This window comes from Cherax quadricarinatus, chromosome 16 (assembly GCF_038502225.1).
Source record: "Cherax quadricarinatus isolate ZL_2023a chromosome 16, ASM3850222v1, whole genome shotgun sequence".
Taxonomy (NCBI): Eukaryota; Metazoa; Arthropoda; class Malacostraca; order Decapoda; family Parastacidae; genus Cherax; species Cherax quadricarinatus.
Genome location: NC_091307.1, coordinates 29,407,980 through 29,432,943, shown reverse-complemented (window position 1 = coordinate 29,432,943; position 24,964 = coordinate 29,407,980). Strand labels below are relative to the sequence as shown.

The following is a 24,964-nucleotide window of genomic DNA, read 5'->3' as shown; positions in this document are numbered from 1 at the left end:
TCCTCGCTGCTGCATTTACCACCCAAGCTTCACACCCATATAAAAGTGTTGGTACTACTATACTTTCATACATTCCCTTCTTTGCCTCCATAGATAACGTGTTTTTGACTCCACATATACCTCAACGCACCACTCACCTTTTTTCCCTCATCAATTCTATGATTAACCTCATCCTTCATAAATCCATCCGCCGACACGTCAACTCCCAAGTATCTGAAAACATTCACTTCTTCCATACTCCTCCTCCCCAATTTGATATCCAATTTTTCTTTATCTAAATCATTTGACACCCTCATCACCTTACTCTTTTCTATGTTCACTTTCAGCTTTCTACCTTTACACACATTCCCAAACTCATCCACTAACCTTTGCAATTTTTCTTTAGAATCTCCCATAAGCACAGTATCATCAGCAAAAAGTAACTGTGTCAATTCCCATTTTGAATTTGATTCCCCAAAATTTAATCCCACCCCTCTCCCGAACACCCTAGCATTTACTTCCTTTACAACCCCATCTATAAATATATTAAACAACCATGGTGACATTACACATCCCTGTCTAAGACCTACTTTTACCGGGAAATAGTCTCCCTCTCTTCTACACACCCTAACCTGAGCCTCGCTATCCTCATAAAAACTCTTTACAGCATTTAATAACTTACCACCTATTCCATATACTTGCAACATCTGCCACATTGCTCCTCTATCCACTCTATCATATGCCTTTTCTAAATCCATAAATGCAATAAAAACTTCCCTACCTTTATCTAAATACTGTTCACATATATGCTTCAATGTAAACACTTGATCTACACATCCCCTACCCACTCTGAAACCTCCTTGCTCATCCGCAATCCTACATTCTGTCTTACCTCTAATTCTTTCAATTATAACCCTACCGTACACTTTTCCTGGTATACTCAGTAAGCTTATTCCTCTATAATTTTTACAGTCTCTTTTGTCCCATATATATATATATATCTATATATATATATATATATATATATATATATATATATATATATATATATATATATATATATATATATATATATATATATATGTATATGTCGTGCCGAATAGGCAGAACTTGCTATCTTGGCTTAAATAGCAACGTTCATCTTGCCATATAAGATGAGTGAAAATTTGTGTATGCAATAATTTCGCCAAAATCATTCTGAGCCTAACGAAAAAAATATATTCCACTGTGTTTTTTAGTATTAAATTACTGTAAACAAATCTAAAATATGTTTAGTTGGGTTAGGCTAAAATAAATTGCTCTTGTTATAATAAGGTTAGGTAAGTTTTCTAAGATTCTTTTGGTGCAAAATAAAAATTTTTAAATTAACATTAATGAAAAAATATATCTTTAAACGTATAAAAGAAAATTTCAGAAAGGACTTAATTTTAAATGAGTTCTTGCTAATTGACCAGTTTTACATATTCGGCACGATATATATATATATATATATATATATATATATATATATATATATATATATATGTATATATACATATATATATATATATATATATATATATATATATATATATATATATATATATATATATATATATATATATATAATTTTATTTATTTAGTGTGTGTGTGTGTGTAGCAGCTGTTTTAAGAAATAATAAGATTGGTGTTATTGGTGTGTGACGGAAGTGGCTGACCTAGTCTTGACATTATCTTGGCTTGCAATCTGCTGACCGCAGGAAGGCTCGTGCCAGTCTGCTCTGATGCTGGCTGAGATAACACTTCAGGAGAGCTGTTAGCCACGTGTGACTGTAGCACCGCTCTTGTCTGGGGCATCAAAGAATATCAAACTATCCTTTTTTTCTGAAAACTATTTACTGATAGAAGACAGAGGCTTCCATTGTTTGGAAAGTAAAGCTAATATTTCTGATGAGGTCTTCATGTCCTTTTTGATGCGACTCGCAACGATCTACTAACTTCTAAGTATATACAGTATTTACTGCTAGGTAAACAGTGTCAAAATGTGTAGAGACTTGGCCATGATTCTCTGCTGGTCTGGAGAGAGCTCCTTGCCTGTGACTTGTAGCTCAGGTGTCCTAGACGTTCCATGCTGACGGGTAGTTTATATAAATTAGAAACATTGGTGCTCGGATTTTTGCTCGAGGGAGTGGCGTTAACCCCTGTTATACCTGGTGCCAGACCGGAACTTAGATATCACCCTAAATCCACTGTTAACTTGACCTGAAGGATGTTTCCTGGCGTCCCGCATCCCGGCCCCAGACCAGTCCTCTCTGTGGATCAAGGCACAGGGCTGGCACCAGTCTCTCTGTACTGGGGGCTTGGGGGTGGCTACCTAGTTGGAAGGGGAGACTTGTTTTGAAGTGGAGTTATTACTATTTTTATTGGGAGGCTTTGGGGGGGGTGATGGATTTTTTTTTTGGGGGGGGGGGCTTAAACCTCACCTTGATGCCTTCCCTGTCAAGGCCAGGTCAGCCTGGCTGTTACTTCTGGCCGCCCCCAGTCCAACGTAAGAATCACAGCCCTGCTGGTCGGGAATTGATTTGAGGACTGTCAGGTTTCCTCTTGAAGACAGCCGGAGGATTGTTAGTAAGTCTCCATATGCACAATGGGAGGGCGTTGAAAATTCGGGGATCTCTGACACAGACGGTTCTCTTAGTGTACTCGTCTCACCCCTGCTTTTTACTGGAGGTACCCTGCGCTATCTGCCAAGTTTTAATATGGCATGATTTCTGAGTGCAGATTGGGGACCAGTCCCTCCAGGATTTTCCAGGTGTAGATTATAACGTCCTTTTTTTTGCCTACATTCGAAGAAATACAGTTGAAGGGACTTCAAACATTTCCAGCAGTTAAGATGTTTGACGGAATTTATACAGGAAGTGAAAGTTCTTTGTACATTTTCTAGCTTCAATCTCTCATGCCTTAAGGGAGCAGTCGGTATACAGCAATATTCCAGTCTGGAGAACATGTGACTTGGAGAGTCATCATCAGTGGCTCAACATCTCTTGTCTTGAAAGTTCTAGTTATCAGACCTATCATTTTAAGTATTTCATTTTTTCTATAACAAAAAAAAAAATCAGAACTTGTTTTCATTGAACATCATATAGTCGTCTGATGCCCACTTAAACTGGAAGACCATATAGCTGTCTGAAGCATTGCTGTGTCTTTAACCCTTTGAGGGTTTTCGTCGTACTAGTACGTCTTACGCGTAGGGGTTTTTGACGTACTAGTACTCATAAATTCTAGCGGCCTCAAATCTAGTGGGAAAAAGCTGGTAGGCCTTCATATGAAAGAATGGGTCTATGTGGTCAGTGTGCACAGTCTAAAAAAAATCCTGCAGCACACAGTGCATAATGAGAAAAAAAAAACTTTGACCATTTTTTTTTAATAAATCAGCGACTTTGCAGTGTATTTTCGTATGGTATTTATTGTTGTATTCTAGTTTTCTTGGTCTCATTTTATAGAATGGAAGACATATTACAGAAATTGAGATGATTTTGACTGGTTTTACAAAGAAAGGTGCCTTGAAATTGAGCTCAAAGTAGCAGAAACGTTCGATTTTTACCAAACTTCAAAAGTAAACAAATCGTGCCAAGCGTGCAATACACGTCAACTGGTGAGTCTAATATTCTTTCACAAGTGCACCAATAATATTTATACCATTTTTTACACTAATGCAGTAGTCTGCATAACAGTAAATCTTATATTTTTTGTGAAAATAAAAATTCAAAGTGGAAAGCAAAAGAATATAAGAGGGGCCTTGAGACATGACTAATGACTAGAGGAAATGTCATTTTAGTGCCAGGAATGTCTTTCTTGTTTATTCTGGACCCTATTCGGAAATTGGCATCTTTTGAAATTTGTGTGAAATTGGCAAAATTGCTAAATTCTGACCACTGTACTGGATAGTTGAATTTCATAAATGAGTGGTTTCTTGCACCCATTCGATAGAAAAAATGTAGTTCTAGCGAAATATTCATGTTTTTTGTCGACTAGTACAGTGAAATTGGCCGTAAATGGGGCTCAAAGTGGGCAAAATCGCCGATGCGTAAACATCGCTTAGACCGCTAACTTTGTGAGAGCATAATTCCGTAAGTTTTCTATCAAATTTCAAACTTTTGATGTCTTTATGATCGGGAAAAGATTCTCTATCTTTTCATAAGAGAAAATAATTTTTTTTTTTTTTTTAAATTTGGCCGACCCTGAGAACGAGTTTCGGAGAGGGCCTGTCGACCCTCAAAGGGTTAATGGATGCCACTTTCATTGAGATTCTAGTGTTATAGCAAAGAATGTTACAGTGCTATGATTTTTGTCCTTGTCTGTATCGGTTACAAAAATGAGAAATAGAAGTGGGGCAAGTACCGTGCCTAGACTAACAGAGCTTTTCACCATGGCAGTCTCTGTCTTCACTGTTTACTAGTACAGTGGAACCTCGTTTTACGGCTGCTTTGTTTATCGGCAATTTGTATTTAGGCCGGTTCTTGGGCGGAAATTTTCCTCCATATTTCAGCTGATGCCTCATAAATCGGCCATACTAGACACGTTAGCCAGCCTCATGTGGGGACACTGTGCTTTGGTGGGTCAGTTTCCCTGTGTCTGTCAGCGAGTGAGCACATACTCCATGCATTCATCCAAAAATTTCCTTAAAATCCATTGGTTTTTGTGATTCTTTATTAAGTGCGACTGAAATAAGCCAAGATGGGCCCAAAGAAAGCTCAGAGTGCCATCCCTTTGGTAAAGAAAGTGAGAAACATGATGGAATTTAAGAAAGAAGTTATTGAAAAATATGAGAGTGATGTTCGAGTGCTAGAACATATCAGGATGTATGGCAAAAACAAATCCACAGTCACTTCTATCTTGGCAAAGAAAGAACAAATCAAGAAGCTGATGTGGAGAAAGGGGTATACCCAGGGCCAGATTAAGTAGTCTCCGGGCCCTAGGCTATTCAGATTGGCGGGGCCCCTTTGAGTTATGGGTAAGCGAAGCGACCCCTTCCAGCTTGGGGGTGGGGGGGGTCGGTGTGAGCCTGTTTAGTAAATTAATTGATGTTCTACATCACTTCCGTCACAACTTGAAAACTAAGCATTTGCGACGGAAGTGATGTAGAACATCAATCAACTGAGATCTGTTATTGAAATGATAAAGACTTAAAGACAGGACAGAGTGCTTTTAAAACCTACAAACGGAAGTCAGTTTGCATTTTTAGGTTTTTCTTTATAGTATTTTTACCAAAAATGCGTCTTTACTGGTCCATGCATCTTTACTGGTCAAGTAACCCTATCAGGTACCTCCCTTAACATTTTAGAGGCGAAAACAAACATTTATCCATACACATCAATGTCTATCAACAACACTTCAGTTAATTTGTCACAGTACAAGTCTAGATAACGTGTAATTACTACAGAAAATTGGAGAGGAATCTCCCATACTCATCCATTAGCGGGAAAACACAGCTGTTCTGATGTAAACAAAGGCGTGTTGAGTGCTGCCGTCTATGGTTAGGTTTATTTATTTTTATTTTATTTTATTTCATTATTTATTTTTGTTTTGATTAATTTTTAAAAATCAATTTTACTCTCCAAACACTTGAACTTTTTAGGTAGGGACCCCTTTGCACTTGCACCATGTGCGCAGTCTTGGATGAGCCCCTGAACCCCTTGGACCGCGGGGCCCTAGGCAAATGCCTAGTTTGCCTATGCGGTAATCCGGCCCTCGGTATACCTGTTAACGAAAAAGAGATCACAAACAAATGAAGATGTGGAGAAGTTGTTGTGGATCAGTGAAAAACAGTTAGCAAGAGATAGTGTTTCAGAGACGATCATTGTGAAAAGGCAAGGCAGTTGCATGCAGATCTTGACAGAATATTTTTCAGTATTATTCAGGCTAATATCAACTCTAAGGCTTATATATCTATCACAATTGATCTAATATGACACAATAAACAATATAAACAACATAGAAACATGGTATATACTTTAGAATGAATAAAATACGTCATATGGAGAGTGGTCACCGTCACTCCTGAGGTGAAGTAATTATCCCTCTGACCATAGCTTCCCAAGCTTCCCCTTCTGAGGTATAAGTGAAAACAGTTATGGAGAGGCTAACTACACTAGATCACTAGTGCAGTAAGAAAGACATGGAAACAAATGCGATTTTCTCGGAAAAAAAAAATGCCAAAGAGGACCTACATCATGCAGAAGGAAAAGGCACTGCCAGGACACAAGCCTATGAAAGACAAGTGTACCAAAGCCCCAGAGAGAACTTTGATACCTGAAGTCTTAATGGAAGGGGATTCCCCTTCCAAAAAATAATCAGTCTTCCCTCTCTCTTCCTCCCCTGTGTTCCACAAGCCAACAACAGTCTTCAATAAAGGTATGTAATAGTGATTTAACCCTTAAACTGTCCAAACGTAGATCTACGTTCATGTGCATTGCGCTCCGACCTTTATTTTCTCCATTTGAAAGCATTTGACATGCGCTACGCATGTCAATGTAGATCTATGTTTGGACAGTTTAAGGGTTAAATGTTCATTTATTTTATTTAGTTCTCATTGTTTTGTATATGTAAAACTATAATTAATCTTAAAATGTATTTTTTGTTAATATTTTTGGCTGTCTGGAATGGATTAATTGTATTTACATTAATTCTTATGGGAAATATTGCTTCGAATTTAGGCCGTTTCAAATTTAGGGTGACCTTCTGCAACGGATTACGGCCAAAAAATGAGGTTCCACTGTATTAGATGAAAAATATGGGAATTAACAAATCCTTATCAGAGCCTACAGTTAAAAAAATACAAAATGTATCTCTTTTAATACTAAACAAAATGAATATACATTATCGTAAACACACTACAACAGTTTGCTTACAGCAACTAATCATTATACGAATGTATCTACAGTAGTCAGTGGATGTTACCTTGGGACTGGGATTGTTACAGGCATAGTATAGAGGGTCCACTAATACTAGTACTGGTGTAGACACATGCAGTGGAGTCTGTTATTTGTACGTTACCCCAACATTAGGTTTTATCAGGTACAGTGGACCCCTACCAATGGCAGCATCGACTAATGGCAAATTCGTTTAACGGCGCAATTTGGCATAAAAAAAATGGCTCTACCAACGGCGAAAAACTTGTCTAATGGCTTTCGTCCCAAATGTGTCCATGTGGCCGAAGCACGGCCTGAGTGGGCCCAGCCACCCCAAGACTCGGTGTGCCACTGTTTACAAGCCGTTCTGGTCAATTCCACGTGTACCTGCGATATATTTTGTATTCCAGTGTTTTTAGTACTTGTAACTGCTAAATAAGCCACCATGGGCCCCAAGAAAGCTTCTAGTGCCAAGCCTGTGGTAAAAAGGGTGAGAATTACTATGGAAATGAAGAAAGAGATCATTGAAAAATGTGAAATTGGAGTGCATATGTCCAAGTTGGAAAGGCTATATAACAAATCCCATTCAACCATTCAACAATCAAGGAAGCTGTTGTTGCGAAAGGTGCAAGTATGTTTTCAAAACGGAAATCGCAAATAATTGAAGAGGTGGAGAGACTGTTGTTAGTGTGGATACACGAAAAGCAATTAGTATTAGGAGATAGTGTTTCTCAATCAGTAATGTGTGAAAAGGCAAGGCAGTTGCATGATGATCTCATTAAGAAAATGCCTCAAAATAGTGATGGTATTGATGAATTTAAGGCCAGACACTGAAAACTTAAAATCTGAACAAGTGTTTGTGATGAAACAGGCCTGTTTTGGAAGAAAATGCCAAACAGGACCTACATTACTCAGGAGGAAAAGGCACTCCCAGGACATAAGCCTATGAAAGACAGGCTGACATTGATATTGTGTAGTAATGCTAGTGGTGATTGCAAAGTGAAGCCTTTATTGGTGTATCACTCTGAAACTCGCAGTGTGTTCAAGAAAAACGATATCGTCAAGGGTAATTTGTGTGTGCTGTGGAGATCGAACACTAAGGCATGGGTCACTAGGGAAATTTTCGTCGACTGGTTTTATGGTATGTTTGGCCCCACATTGAAAAATTACCTCCTGGAAAAGAAATTCACTCACGTGCCTACTGCTCATCCTCATGACTTGCAAGAGCAAATTGCAGGGGAGTTTAGCTTCATTAACCCCTTGGCTGTCGCAACCCCAAATCCTGAGGTGTCTCCTGGTGTCGCAAAATCCCTCCCTCCCCCCCAAAAATTATTTTTCCATATAAAATGATAGAGAATCTTTTTCTGATTGTAATGACACCAAAAGAACAAAATTTGATGGAAAACTGATGGAATTACGCTCTCACAAAGTTAGCGACCTCGGCGATATTTACGAATCGGCAATTTCACCCAATTTGAGTCCTATTTTCTGCTAATTCCATTGTTCCAGTTGACCAAACTCATAGCTATTTCTTTAGAACTCTATTTTTTCTATCGATTGAGTACAAAAAACTACCCATTTACCAATTTCAACTACCCAATAACGTGGTCAGAAATTTACAATTTGGCCAATTTTGCGAAAATTAAAAAATATGACAGTTTCAAAATAGGGTCCAGAATGAACAATGCAGACATTCCTGGCTCTAAAATAACATTTTCTTTGTTCATCAGTCACATCTCCAGGCCCCTCTGATATTACTCTTGCTTTCTATTTTGAATTTTAACTCAAAAGATAGAAGATTTACTGTTATGCAGACTACTGCAATATTGCAATAATTGTATAAATAATGTCAACCCATTCATGACTGCATATTATAATGGCTACTTGGACATTTATTGGAAAATGACAACATTTGTTTACTTTTGAACATCAGCAAAAATCAAACATTTCCCCTATTTGAGTTCCATTTCAAGGTTCTTTTAATGGTAAAACCAATCAAAATCACCTCTATTTTTTTTATATGTTTTCCATTCTATCAAATGAGACCAATAAAACGAGAATAAAACCATAAATACTATACGAAAATAGACCACTAAGTCGGCATTTTAATTAAAAAAAATGGTCGGAGTTTTTTTTTCTTATGTATTGTGTGCTGCAGGACTTTTTTTTATATGGTGCACACTGACCACACAGACCCATTCTCTCACATGTGGGCCTACCAGCTTTCTCCTGCTTGATTTGAAGCCGCTAGAATTTATGAGTATATATACGTCAAAAATGGTGGCTCATAAGACGTATATATACGACCAAAACAGTCAAAGGGTTAAAGTGAAGTTTTTGCCTCCTAATACAACTCATCTCTTCCAGCCCATGGACCAGCAGGTCATTTCAAACTTAAAAAAAACTACACAAAAGCAGTGTTTCAAAAGTTCTTTGAAGCGACCTCAGACACTAAATTGACTGAGAGAGTTTTGGAAAGATCACTTCAGTATCCTCAGTTGCATAAACCTTATAGGTAAGGCTTGGGAGGGAGTGACTTGCTGGACTTTGAACTCTGCTTGGAGGAAACTGTGGTCACAATGTGTACAAGGGAGGGATTTTGAAGGGTTTGGGGGCTAACCCTCAGGAGCCTATGCCAGTTGTGGAAGCTATTGTGTCATTGGGGAAGTCCATGGGGTTGGAGGTTTATGGCGAGGATGTGGAAGAGTGGGTGCAGAACGACAATGAAGAACTAACATCTGCAAGACCTGCAAGAGCTTGAGGTGCAACAACAACAGATCGCAGCTCAGGAATGTGCTTCAGAGCAGGAAGAAAAGAGACTGAGGAAGTTGCCTTCATCAAGGATTAAGGAAATGTGTACAATGTTTACAAAGGTGCAAGCATTTATGGATGAATTTTATCCTGTCACAGCTGTTGCAAGCCGTATTGGCAACATGTACAAGGACACTCGTGTCCCATTTTTGGGAAATCCTAAGGGCACGCAAGAAACAGAGCTCTCTGGACAGATATTTTGTGCGACAGGAGTCCAGTGACTCTCAAGCTGGTCCTAGTGACATTAAAAAACCAAGAGGGGAGGTAACCCCACCAAAGGACTTGGTACCTGAAGTACCAAGAATAGAAAACCTGAATATCCCCTGCTGCTGGCACATCACTCATCAACAACTCCACAATAAAGGTAAGTGGTATTTAATTGTTGTTTATTTTGCATGTACCATTCGTTTCTGTGTAGGGAAATGTATATTTCATGTAAAAAAATTATTTTCTTTAATACTTTTGGGTGTCTGGAACGGACTAATTCTGTTTCCATTATTTCTTATGGGGAAAATTAATTTGACTAAAGGCTGGGTCTCTGGAATGGATTAAAGCCGTTGGTCAAGGGTCCACTGTACATGTACATGAAGAAGTCCAGTTTTCCACGAAACGTATAATAAAGGACCCCACTGCAACTGTCTTTTTTCACCGACTGTTGACACCTTGCCAATCTGTACTGTACGTACTGGTTTCTTAGTTGACTATCATACTGTCTCTGAGCTGCTCCCACACTATCTAACGGTTCTTCAATTTCCGGGAAAGCTTTCTACTCTGCCTGTATGTGAGGGATTCGTTTTCTTTGGTAGGTTCTCACTCTTCCCCTTGATGATGGGCCATCATAACGTAGTGATGGGGGTTTGATTGACTTAGCCCTACTAAGATCATCTCAGCACTCCCCTTCCCCATCTTTATTTGCCTTGCGTAATGAAGATTTTCCCCCATTCATGAAATTTTGTTCTGGGGAATAATGTAGGTGTGGAAAATTTTGGATTTTCCTAAATTCAGCATTTGTAAATTTGAATAATATAATAACTCTGTATTAAAATGTGATGCTGATTTGACCCTTCGAGAAATTTCGAGTGAGGGGGGGTGCATGTCGAACAGTCACAAAGTGGCCAAGGGACACCATAGTGAAACTGAATGGATGAACACTGGTCTGTTAATTGTGCAGTGTAATCAAGCATCATCTAAGTTCATTTGGTGTATATCAAACTCAATCCGTAGTTTGGAAATTGCTGACACATTCCCGCTGAAGAATTGGGATAAATAGCGTGGAAAAACCCTTAACAATTTGGCTTAACAATTCGGCAGCACACCTTAGCTAAGTGATGCTTACCCATAATGTATAGTAGTTTTTGCATTGGCCATCATAAACTCTAGCTATCAGGGTAGTGTTAGGGTGTGTTACACAAAAATTGTGATCCAGCAATTATATGGTAAGTGGTAATATGAATTTCTTTTCTAATAACACCATTGTATTATATATATTAATAGTTATATTTTGTGTACTTGTCAAGTAAACCAAAATATACAGTCCACACAATTTTAATTTACCAGAGTAGCTGGTTGTAATATTGTAACTATTAATGTCAGATCTAGCTTATTGTGAGAACGGTAATGGAATGGGCATCAAGGGAGTGACAGTTCTGTGACCTACTGTGACTAAGTCCCACTTACCTCGCCCAAATTACTTGCACATGCAGGTAATTTTTCACATAATAATTCACAGTAGGGGTCATTGTATTCTATTTTACACTTGGCAGTGTTGAGGTGGTCTGCATCACCCAATATGGTCAAGTGGATCTGGGGACCATCTATGTGTATCAGGTGGTTCATCTGCTGGAGCTCTGATATTAGAAGAATTAACAGAGGTTACCTACTGTTCCAAGAGTGCTTGCCCATTAATAGTCTAATGCTGCTATTGCCTCTGGCTCTCCCAGCACAGTGGTACTTTGACTTGTGAGTGTAATTTGTTCCGTGACCCAACTTGTAACTCAATTTGTTCATATATCAGATCAATTTTCCTCACTGAAATGAATTGAAATGCCATTAATCCATTCCAGTGGAATTCCTGGCTCTCTGGAGGCAGGAGAAAATACTTCAGTATAATGCTAATCTCAACTCCAAGGCTTATATATCTATCATAATTGATCTAATATGGCATATTAAACAATATAAATAACATAGAATCATAATATATACTCTAAAATGAATAAAATGTCATTATGTGACCAATGGTGGCTGCCACTTCTGAGGTGAAAATAATTATCGCTCTGACCATATCTTCCCATTCTTGCCCTTCTGAGGTCTTACTATAAGAACAGACAGTGTGTTTGTGAGGCTAACTGCACTATATCACAAGTTTCATAAGGAAAACATTGAAGCAAAAGCGATTTTTCAGAATTTTTTTTTTCCTGAGTCGGGAGACTGGCCTACATTTTAGGTGAATATCTCGGAATTAAATTAGTGTAAATGCCTTGTGCCTTCTCACAGAGAAGGCATGAAGCATGTACATACTATGCTTGTACTGTCTCGCCAAGTCAACTACACGCACTCCTTGCTCGTGTTTTTCTATGATTTCATGCTTTAATTCAATGGACATCATCCTCTTCTTCTCAGCACTGTCCTTTGCACTTACTTTCTTAGGACCCATGGTTAGGAAAAAGAAATTTGGCAAAATAACTGCACAAAATGCAAGCACAATACAAGAGAGAGGCTTCCACGGTGAGGTAACCATGTGCACTGTTGTGCCATTCGCTGCGCCAACTAGTGGTAGCATATCTGAAGCTCGTTTGTAACTCGGATTTTGGCTCGCAATTCAAAGCAAAAAATCGACCGAACAACGGTTCATAACTAGGGAAACTCATAAGTTGGGGCACTCGTAAGTCAAGGTACCACTGCATACTGTAAATAGGCAGGTCTATCAATTCTGGGTTAGCCATTCTGGGGTGGTGCCCTGGGTAGGGTGGGAGGTAATCCTTCAGAAAGATGGCACTGCCATCATTAGTAGAATATGTGGACCAGTAGCAGGGCAGTTTTTTTTTTTTTTGTGAACCAGTAATCTCTCATTTCTTTTCTGCACTTCGGCACACACACTTCCTTAGTACTTAATATTTGTCTTTCAAGGCACCAACAAAAGCTCCCATTTCCTCGGCAGGAGTAACAGGTAACAACTCCTGCATGGATATACATGGCTCATGGCAGAGATCTCATAGCCAGTCTTAGCCAGGCACCTAGTCACTGTTTCTGGCCCCAGCCCTGAATCCTTGCCCATTTTGGAAGAGGACTCGGTAGACTTCTCGGTGGCAGGCTCTGTTTATTTTGTCAAGTTTATAAGTATGCTGAGGGTTTTCTGTCATGTGCTGGGTAGGTTGTTCCTCCTGGCATGGCAAGCTTTGGCCCTGGATTGATTTAAAGGGGTGAGGATGGACTTCCTGGAAAGAAAAAAAAAATGATAAATTTGGGAAAAAAATATATTCTTACCAAAAAGTGTATAATTCTGGCAACATGTTGATGCAATCAGCGTGTTTCTATCATATTTCTAAGTATCTTTTTCCAAAAAATGTAATTTTTTTGTTCTTGCTGTCATCAAGAGGACACGATGCCATTATTTTTTCTCTAAAAATTGTGATTTTTATGATTATTTCTTTTGAAATATGCTACATGGCAACTTCTCTGTGGACTTCATATTAGTGCACAGAGTGATAGTGGCTCAGTTGTCTGTGAGCTGCCGACGAGTGCAGAAGGGTGCGGTGCGCTAACATTTGTCGCGCCATGACCGAAGAGATTTACAGAAAGTGTAATTGGTCTTTTACTCAGGAATAAGTTATTGACATTTTTTCCGTTTTTGTGAAAACTATTTATAGGACTGTCATGATTTTTGCACATATTATTGTTTAATGATGGTTCTACTTAAATACACAGTGGACCCTCTGGTAATGGCATTAATCCATTCCAGAGAGCTTGCCTTTAACCCTTTCAGGGTCCAAGGCCAAAATCTGAAGTGGTGCCCCAGTGTCCCAAGAATTTTCAAAAAAAAATTTTTTTTATTTTTTCTTATGGAATGGTAGAAAATCTTTTTGTGAATGTAATAAAACAAAAAGTATGAAATTTGATGGAAAATTGACAAAATTATGCTCTCGTGAATTTTGATGTGTCAATGATATTTATGAATCGGCGATTTTGCAGAATTTGACTCCCATTTTAGGCCAATTACATTATTCCAGTCGACCAAATTCTTAGCTATTTCACTAGTATTACTTCTATTCTATTGATTGAGCACAAGAAATCGCCAAGTCAACTGTTTCAACTACAAAATAAAGTGACCGGAAATTGGTAATTTGGCCAATTTAACACAGTTCAAAATATTCCAATTTCAAAATAGGGTCCAGAATAAACAATGTAGGTATTCCTGGCACTAAACTAACATTTCCTCTGTTCATTAGTTATGTTTTGAGGCTTTACAAATAAATTCCATTTTGATTTTTTATTCACATAATGAATTTTTATTCACACCAAAAAATAGAAGATTTACTGTTATGCAATATTGTAATAATTGTATAAATATCATCACCACATTTGTGAATGTATATTAGACCCACCAGCTGGCGTGTATTAGACGTGTGAGGTCGTTTGTTTACTCTTGAACATCAGCAAAAATTTAATATTTCCGCCACTTTGAGCTCGGTTTCAAGCCATTTCCAGTGCTAAAACCAATCAAAATTATATCTATATCTGTAATATGTCTTCCATTCTATCAAATGAGACCAAGAAATCACAAATACAACTATAAAAAAACATACGAAAAAACACTGCAAAGTCGGTTTTAATCGAAAATCACGGTCTCAGTTTTTTTTCTCTCATTATACACAGTGTGCTGCAGGATTTGTTTTATGTGGTGCACACATACCACATACATGTATTCTCTCATATCTAGGCCCAAATTTGCTACTCGCAGTTTATCAGAGTGAGCTGAGCTCATGACGTAGATCTACGGTTTGGACCCTGAACGTAAAGCCGTAGATCTACGGGACGGACCCTGAAAGGGTTAACCAATTTTGCTGTTAGCCGAATTAACTCTGACTGTTTTGGTTGTATATATACGTCTTACGAGCCATCATGTTTGATGTATATATACTCATAAATTCTAGCAGCTTCAAATCAAACAAGAGAAACCTGGTAGGCCCACATGTGAGAGAATGGGTCTGTGTGGTGAGTGTGCACCACAAAAAAATCCTGCAGCACGCAGTGCATAATGAGAAAAAAAAACTCGGTTTTTTTAATTAAAATGCTGACTTTGTGGTTTATTTTCGTATAGTATTTATGGTTGTATTCTCTCGTTTTCTTGGTCTCATTTGATAGAATGGAAAGCATATTATAGAAATAGAGGTGATTTTGATTGGTGCTACTATGAAAAGAACCTTGAAATGGAGCTCAAAGTAGGGGAAATGATTGAGTTTTGCTGATCTTCAAAAGTAAACAAATGATGTCATTGTCCAATAAATTTCCAACTTGCCATTCTAATATGCAGTCATGAATGAGTTGACATTATTTATACAAGTATTACAATATTGCAGTAGTCTGCATAACAGTAAATCTTCTATTTTTTATTTGAATAAAAATTCAAGAGTAATATCAGAGGGGCCTGGAGACGTGACTGATGAGCAAAGAAAATGTTATTTTAGAGCCAGGAATGTCTGCATTGCTCATTCTGAACCCTATTTTGAAACTGGCATATTCTTTTAATTTGCGTGAAATTGGCCAAATTGTCAAATTCTGACCACCTTATTGGGTAGTTGAGATTGGTAAATAGGCAGTTTCTTGTACTCAGTTGATAGAACAAATGGAGTTCTAAAAAAGGAACTGTGAGTTTCATCGACTGGTACAATGGAATTAGCCGAAAATAGGGCTCAAAGTGGGCGAAATCGCCAATTCGTAAATATTGCCAAGGTCGCTAACTTCGTGAGAGTGTAATTCCGTCAGTTTTCCATCAAATTTTGTTCTTTTGTTGTCATTACAATCAAGAAAAGATTTTCTATCATTTCATGAGATTTTTTTTTTCTTTTTTCGGAAATTTTGCAACACTAGGAGACATCTCAAGATTTGGGGTTGCGACAGTCAAGGGGTTAAATTCACTCACATCACCACTTGTTGCAGGCAATTTCTTTACCAAACCATCATGCAACTGCCTAGCCTTTTCACAAATGATCGCTTGAGAGATGCTATCTCCTGTTATCTGTTTTTCATTTATCTACACCAATAACAGTCTCTCAACATCTTCTAACACTAGCAATGTCTGTTTCGAAAACAAAGTTGCACCTTTTGCAACAACAGCTTCCTTGATTGCCATTTTCCTGCTCACTATAGTAGAGATGGTTGATTGGGGTTTACTACAGTGGACCCCCGCATAACGATGGCATCACATAGCGATTTTTCCGCATACCGATTACTTTTATCGCAAAATTTTTGCCGCGCATACCGATTAAAAACCCGCTCACCGATTTTCGTCCGAGACGCGTCCAATGTGCCCTCAGCCAGCCTCACATGTGCCGCCCGTCCCATTGTTTACCAGCCAGCCTCCACGGTAACATCCAAGCATACACTCGGAATATTTCGTATTATTACAGTATTTTCGGTGCTGTTTCTGGAAAATAAGTGACCATGGGCCCCAAGAAAGGTTCTAGTGCCAACCCTACACCTCAAAGGGTAAGAATTACTATAGAAATGAAGAAAGAGATAATTGATAAGTATGAAAGTGGAGTGCGTATAGCCGACCTAGTCAAGCTGTACAAGAAACCCCAATCAACCATCGCTACTATTGTGGGCAACAGAAAGACAATCAAGGAAGCTGTTCTTGCCAAAGGTTCAACTGTGTTTTCGAAACAAAGATCGCAAGTGATGGAAGATGTTGAGAGACTCTTATTGGTGTGGATAAATGAAAAACAGCTAGCAGGAGATAGCATCTCTCAAGCGATCATATGTGAAAAGGCTAGGAAGTTGCATGAGGATTTAATTAAAAAAATGCCTGCAACTAGTGATGATGTGAGTGAATTTAAGGCCAGCAAAGGTTGGTTTGAGAGATTTAAGAAGCGTAGTGGCATCCATAGTGTGATAAGGCATGGTGAGGCTGCCAGTTCGGACCACAAAGCGGCTGAAAAATATGTGCAGGAATTCAAGGAGTACATAGAAACTGAAGGACTGAAACCTGAACAAGTGTTTAATTGTGATGAAACAGGCCTGTTCTGGAAGAAAATGCCAAGCAGGACCTACATTACTCAGGAGGAAAAGGCACTCCCAGGACATAAGCCTATGAAAGACAGGCTTACTTTGTTGATGTGTGCCAATGCTACTGGTGATTGCAAAGTGAAGCCTTTATTAGTGTATCACTCTGAAACTCCCAGAGCGTTCAGGCAAAAGAATGTCCTCAAGGATAATTTGTGTGTGCTGTGGAGGGCAAACAGTAAGGCATGGGTCACTAGGGAATTTTTCTATAACTGGTTACACCATGCATTTGCCCCCAATGTGAAAAATTACCTAACTGAAAAGAAATTAGAACTTAAGTGCCTCCTGGTGTTAGACAATGCCCCTGGTCATCCTACAGACGTGGCAGAGCGACTTTATGGGGACATGAGCTTCATTAAGGTGAAGTTTTTGCCTCCTAATACCACTCCTCTCCTGCAGCCCATGGACCAGCAGGTTATTTCCAACTTCAAGAAACTGTACACAAAAGCTCTGTTTGAAAGGTGCTTTGTAATGACCTCAGAAACTCAACTGACTCTAAGAGAGTTTTGGAGAGATCACTTTAATATCCTCAATTGTGTAAACCTTATAGGTAAGGCTTGGGAGGAAGTGACTAAGAGGACCTTGAACTCTGCTTGGAAGAAACTGTGGCCAGAATGTGTAGACAAAAGGGATTTTGAAGGGTTTGAGGCTAACCCTGAGAATCCTGTGCCAGTTGAGGAATCCATTGTGGCATTGGGAAAGTCCTTGGGGTTGGAGGTTAGTGGGGAGGATGTGGAAGAGTTGGTGGAGGAGGACAATGAAGAACTAACCACTGATGAGCTGATAGATCAACTTCAAGAGCAAGAGGCCAGACCTGGGGAAACTGGTTCAGAGGAGGGGAGAGAGAAATTGAAGAAGTTGCCTACTACAAAGATAAAGGAAATCTGTGCAAAGTGGCTTGAAGTGCAAACCTTCATGGATGAAAATCACCCTCACACAGCTATTGCAAGCCGTGCTGGTGATTATTACACTGACAATGTTGTGAAACACTTTAGGCAAGTCATAAAGGAACGAGAGGTACAGGCCACTATGGACAGATATCTTGTGCGAAAGAAGTCCAGTGACTCTGAAGCTGGCCCTAGTGGCATTAAAAAAAGAAGGGAAGTAACCCCAGAAAAGGACTTACTACCTCAAGTCCTAATGGAAGGGGATTCCCCTTCTAAACAGTAAGAAGATAATGCTCTCCCCTCCTCCCATCCCATCAATCATCACCAGATCTTCAATAAAAGTAAGTGTCATGTAATTGTGCATGCCTTTTTCAGTTTGTGTGTATTAAAATTAACATTTCATGTGGTAAAAAAAAATTTTTTTCATACTTTTGGGCGTCTTGCACGGATTAATTTTATTTCCATTATTTCTTATGGGGAAAATTCATTCACATAACGATTATTTCGCATAACAATTATCCCTCTTGCACGGATTAAAATCGTTAACCGGGGGTCCACTGTATACAACCTGGCCAGCTCCGACACACACACTCCACTTTTGTACTTTGCAATTATCTCTTTCTTCATTTCAATAGTCATTAGCACCTTTTTTCTCGAAGGGTTGGCACTAGAAGCTTTCTTGGGGCCCATGGTTACTTATTTTGCAGAAACAAGCACCAAAAACAGTGATAATATGGATAATATGGAATGTACTGAATGTATCCTTAGATGCGCGCACACTGGCTGGCTTGTAAACACTGGCACACATGGGGCAGTTCAGGCCACACGTGGACATGTCTCGTACGAATCGTATCAAATAGCGGGTTTTCGATCGAATGTCGAGGCGAAATTTTTGCGTTAAAATACATCGAATGTCGGATTTATCGAATGTCAATGCCATCGAATGTCGATGCCATCGAATGTCGATGCCATCGAATGTCGATGCCATCGAATGTCGGGAGTCCACTGTATTAGCGAAATTATTGAAGTACAGAATTCCACTGGAATGGATTAATTGCATTTCAATTAATTTAAATGAGGAAAATTGACTCTGCAAACGAGCAAATCCAGTTGTGAGCAAGGTCATGGAACGGATTAAACTTGCAAGTAGAGGTTCCACTGTATTAGAGCGTGGAAGTATAGGGTAAGGAGTGTCATTTGTGGTACATAGTCTTGTATCTTGGAAAGGATTCCTACTGATTTGTAAGTTTTCTTGGCTATGTGATAGGTGTGGAACTGAAATTTAAGATTACAGTCAAGGAGAAGACCTAGAAATTTGCCCTCCGTGTGTCTTGATATAGTATCTAGTTCCCTTGCAGTGCTCCCCTTTCTTTGTATTTGACTGACTCCTCCTCCTTAATTTACTACTACTACTACTACTATACTACTACTACTACTATACTACTACTACTACTATACTACTACTACTACTATACTACTACTACTACTATACTACTACTACTACTACTACTATACTACTACTACTACCACCACTACTACTACTACTACTACCACTACTACTACTACTACTACTACTACCACTACTACCACTACTACTACTACTACCACTACTACTACTACTACTACCACTACTACTACTACTACCACTACTACTACTACTACCACTACTACTACTACTACTACTACCACTACTACTACTTCCACTACCACCACTACTACTACTTCCACTACCACCACTACTACTACTACTACCACCACTACTACTACTACTACCACCACCACTACCACCACCACTACTACTACCACTACCACCACCTGTTCCTGCCTATATATAGCCATCCTGCTCCACTTTTGGTTAGTGTGACTTTGTAAATGGTCCAAGTCGGACCGAAATGTCATCGTAAGCTCCTCTCTTCTATGTGCGGCTTATTTGTGTATTGTGTATTAAGTTAGATATTTAAGGCTCTGTTGCCAAACAGCATGAAGTATGTTTTGTTTATGTTGAGAGTGAGTTTGTTGGTCATCATCCAAGTATATATCTTTAGCAGCTCATTGTTTACAGTGTTTCCAAGTACATCTGCATCTGAATGGAGGTAGACATAAGTAGTGTCATCTGCAAATAGAACTGGTTTAAGGAGTTGGGATGCATTGGGGAGATCATTGATATGGGGTAGTCCTACAGCTACAGGTTGGATAGCAGAGTTGACTCCATTTGCATATACATACTGGTGTCTGTCGTCAAGATAGGATTTTAGGTAGTCAAAAGAATGTCCTCTGTTGCTGTAATGATTCAGTTTTAGGTGCAAGAGTGTGTGGTCATCTGTATCAAATGCTTTTCATAGGTCGATGAAGAGCCCCAGAGGATATTCATTTTTATCGAGAGCTGTATATATTAGGTCAAGCATTTGTATAATAGCTTCATTCGTATATTTTTTGGTATAAGCCCAAACTGACAGGGGTTAAGAATGTTGTTGGATGCAAGGTAGGAGTAAAGTCGCTTGTTTTATTTTTTCGAATATCTTGGAAAGTAAGGACAAGTTTGATATGGGTCTATAGTTGTTCAAGTTAGTTGGATCACCTCCTTTGTGGACTGGGGTGACCCTTGCTGTCTTGAGTATAGATTGGAAGGTTGAGGATGCTACAGATTTGTTAAACATTGTTGCGATAATGGGTGACAGCTCATGTGCAGCTTTTTTATGTATGAATGGTGGCAAGTTATCTAGATCACCCGCTTTGTTTTTTAATGATTTAATGACTAGTGAGACTTCAGTGGAATTAATTGGAGCTAGAAATAGAGTATTTGGGTAGTTGCCAGTGAGGTACCCATTCGGCTGGGTATTTGAGCTGGAAATTTGACTTGCTAGCTTTGATCCTACAGTAGAGAAGAAGACATGAAATTTGTTGGCCGTGTCTATAGGCTGTATGTGAGGTTCATTTGGTTTAGTTAAGTTTATCTCTCTATTTCCAGACAGTTTTCCTAGAGCCCAAAATTTTGGAGAGGGTTTGCCAAGTGCTTTTCATATCGGTCACCATGAGCTCAGCTCACTCAGATAAGCTGTGACTGGTAAATTTGGGCCTACATATGAGAGAATAGGCCTGTGTGGTAAGTGTGCACTACATAAAAAAATTCCTGAAAGTTAAGACACACGTGCAACATCTGGGTATCTTTTCTTGTTGGTATTGTATACCTTTCTTGCACAAAAAGAATCCTACAGCATGCAGTGCATAATGAGAAAAAAACTGCAGCCTAGCTTTTGGTGTAAAACAGCGACTTTGCTGTGTATTTTCGTATGATTTTTATGGTTGTATTCTTTTTTTTTTTTTTGGTATTGTGTGACAAGGGAAGATATATTACAGAAATAGATATGAGGCTGATTGGTTTCACGGTGGAAAGTACAGTGTACCTTGAAATTGAGCTCAAAGCAGAAATGTTCTATTTTTGCCGATGTTCAAGAGTAAACAAATGACATTGCCATCCAATACGTGTCCAACTGGTTGGTCTAATGCACACTCACGAATGGGTTGACATTATTTATACAATTATTACAGTATTGCAGTAGTCTGCATAACAGTAAATTTTCTATTTTCTGTGTAAATAAAAATTCAGAATTGAAAGTGTTCTACCTTTCTTACAAAAGCAAGCGTATTATAAGAGGGGCCTGGAGACATGACTAATGAACAGAGAAAATGTTGTTTTAGTGCGAGAAATGTATGTATTGTTTATTCTGGACCCTATTTTGAAATTTGTGTGAAATTGGCCAAATTACTAATTTCTGACCACTTTATGGCATAGTTGAAATAAGTAAATGAGCAATTGCTTGTACTCAATAGACAAAATAGAAGGTATACTAGCAAAATAACTATGAGTTTGGTCCGAAAATAGGGCGTAAAGTGGGCAAAATCGCCAACGCATAAATATCACCGCTAGGTTAAATGTATTCTGACCTAACCACTATGTAATCCGGTAAATTCACTAATCTGGCACCCTACAGGTCCTGATGATGCTGGATTAGTGATGGCCAACCTGTATAATATTGATCACCAGTTAATGCCTGATGGCATTATCACTTAAGTTGTAGTGTTAAATATTGAAAATATCATTGTCCACAGAGTTGGCTACCTTGTTAATAATATAATGTATATGTTTTCTTTGTTGCAGGAGGTGCAGAATTTGTTAGTAAGAAATTACAGGGAGCTGCAGAATGTTCTCTTCAACAAGTTGGACAGTAAGTTGCTTATCACATGCTCTTTTAAAATGATTCATTTTTCTGTGCAATAATATTGCCAGCCTTAATTGTATTATACTAATTTTTGAAGTTACAACCCAGTTTTTACAATAGATATTTATAATTTATTTTATTTTGATTTGATGAATATAAACATATTTACCACATGAATAGAGAAACTTAATTTGAGACACAAATGAAACAAGAAATGAATTGGCAGAGTATAAAAGCAAATTCGAATCACACATGATCACTTGAAGGTCTTTCACAATATGGTGTGAAAGACCTTGGAGTGATCATTTCAGAAGACCTCACCTTCAAGGATTACAATTGTGTCACTATCACAACCACAACAATTATAGGCTGGATAACCTGGACTAGATCAACCAGGCTGTATTGGATATGTGGGTCAGTGGGCCACCAACAGCAACAGCCTGGTTAATCAGGCAAGCACCAAACGATCCTGGCTTAAGGCCAGGCTCAGAACTCATCAAAGGTAAAGGTATTCAAAACAAGGGATGCCAAATCATTGATGATACTCAGGTTCTTTGTTCTGAGCTGGAGTACTGCTGTACTCTTAAGAGTTCAAGACAGGCAGAATTGCAGATCTGGAGAAGGTGCAGAGAACCATCACTGCTTGAATAGATTCAGTTAATCACCTAAATTACTGGGAATGTTTGAAGTTCCTTGATTCATACTCTTTGGAATGTAGGCAAGATGCATTGTAATATACAACTGGAAAAATTCTTGTTAATTAGAATGCCAAATTGTCAGTGGTTGTTGATTGTACTTCAGTGCTCAAGTGTTCTGTGATGCACCTCTGTCTATTTTACCCTGCAGTATTAACTTCTGCCATTCTTTCCACTAAGTCACAATCTGCACTACTAATTGCTCAAGTGCTTATTTTCTTTTTTCTTTTCTTTTCCACTTATTGTACATTTAGTGGACTCTCTTAGATCAAAAGTACTGAGATTCTGCATCATTAGTGTGTTACTTTGAAGCATATCAGAAAATAACTCCTAACTTAATATTGTCATAGATTTATGCATATTCTTTTTATTCCCTTAAGCATCAGAAGAAATGGGGTGATAAAACAATCCAAAATTGTTTGATAAAAACAGTTCATATATGCACTTCTCCCGGAAAGCTACTACAGTAGAACCTCGGCTTACGAGTGCCCCACCATACAAGTTTTTCAAGATATGAGCAGTTGCTCGGCTGATATTTTTGTTTCTGGATACGAGCAAAATTTCAGGATGCAAGTTTCCCCCTCAAGGGCGATTCAGCTCTTGATCTAAGGAATTGTATCTGTGTTCCGGTTCCCTAAATAAATAATAATAATAATAATAATAATAATAATAATAATATAATACGTACGTACTACTACTGCAGTGGTACCTTGGGATACGAACAGCTCAAAACTCAAATAGTTATATAAGTGTATTTATGTAAGTGCTTTTGTAAGTGTATTTTTGGGGGTCTGACACGGATTAATCTGATTTACATTATTCTTATGGGAACAAATTCGTTCGGTATCAACACTCGAACAGCCTTCTGGAACGAAAAAAATTCATATCCCAAGGTACCACTGTACTACTACTACTATTACTACTAATAATAATTAATATACAGTGGACCCTCAGTTAACAATTTTAATCCGTTCCAGAGAGCTTGGCCTTAACTAGTTTTATCGTTATCCGATTTAATTTTCCGGTTAAGAAATAATGAACGTTCAATTAATCCGTTCCAGACACCCAAAAGTATTAAAATTTTTTTTTTTTCACGTGAAATATACATTTTCCTACACAGAAAACAATGAGACATGAAGAATAAATACAGTAATAATTCATAAAATGACACTTACCTTTATTGAAGACTGAGTGATGAGATGGGAGGAGGGGAGATGATGGAGGTGTATTATTGTTTGGAACATAAGAAAGAAGGAACACTGCAGCAGGCCTACTGGTCCATGCAAATGCAGGTCCATGTCACCATCCCCCCCAGCTTAGACCAATGACCCACCTAGGTCAAATCCATTGAAGGAAGGAGCGTGACATCAGACCTAGTAGCACAAGCTAGTCAGGTCCATCTCACACCCACCCATGCTCACTCGCGTATTTATCTAACCTATTTTTACTTTCCTCTTAAAATGGGAGTGTTAATGTGACATGGCATCAGTGAATCCCCAGTGTTTGCCATGCTATTTGCTCTAGCTTGCACTCAGTTGAACTGGTGCTCCCACAAGGTACTAAGTGCTACCAGGAGTCTAACGGGAGGGTATTCCAGGGATCAACGCCCCCACTGCCTGGTCCATGACCAGGCCTCCCGGTGGATCAGGGCCTGATCAACCAGGCTGTTACTGCTAGCTGCACGTAGTCCAACGTATGAACCACAGCCTGGCTGATCCAGCACCAACTTGGCTATCTATCCAGCTCCCTCTTGAAGGCAGCCAGGGGCCTATTGGTAATTCCCCTTATGCTTGGTGGGAGGCTGTTGAACAGTCTTGGGCCCTGGACATTTATGGTGTTTTCTCTTAGTATACCAATGGTGCCCCTACTTTTAATTGGGGGTATTTTGCATCGCCTGCCCAATCTTTTACTTTCATAGGGAGTGATTTTCGTGTGCAGATTCGGGACCATTCCTTCTAGGATTTTCCAAGTGTAGGTTATGATATATATCTCCTGCATTCCAGTGAGTAAAAGTCAAGTGCTTCCAAGCGTTCCCATTAGTTGAGGTGCTTGATAGAACTTACACATGCAGTAAAGGTTCTCTGTACACTCTCTAGATCTGCAATTTCACTTGCTTTGAATGGAGATGTTAATGTACAGCAGTATTCCAGAACAAGTGATTTGAAAAGGATCATCATTGTCTTGGCATCTCTTGTTCTGAA

General features: G+C 38.8%; 1 protein-coding gene across 16 annotated transcripts in view; it reads left to right on the top strand.

Annotated features, from left to right (window-relative positions):
* LOC128688974 (prominin-1) overlaps positions 1-24,964 on the top strand; it is a 1,112,830-nt gene that overhangs the window by 757,119 nt on the left and 330,747 nt on the right. For all 16 annotated transcript variants that reach the window (XM_070085551.1, XM_070085543.1, XM_070085554.1 and 13 more), the window contains one exon: positions 22,008-22,074. In XM_070085551.1, the coding sequence (XP_069941652.1) occupies positions 22,008-22,074 (67 nt within the window). The remainder of the gene's footprint in view (positions 1-22,007; positions 22,075-24,964) is intronic.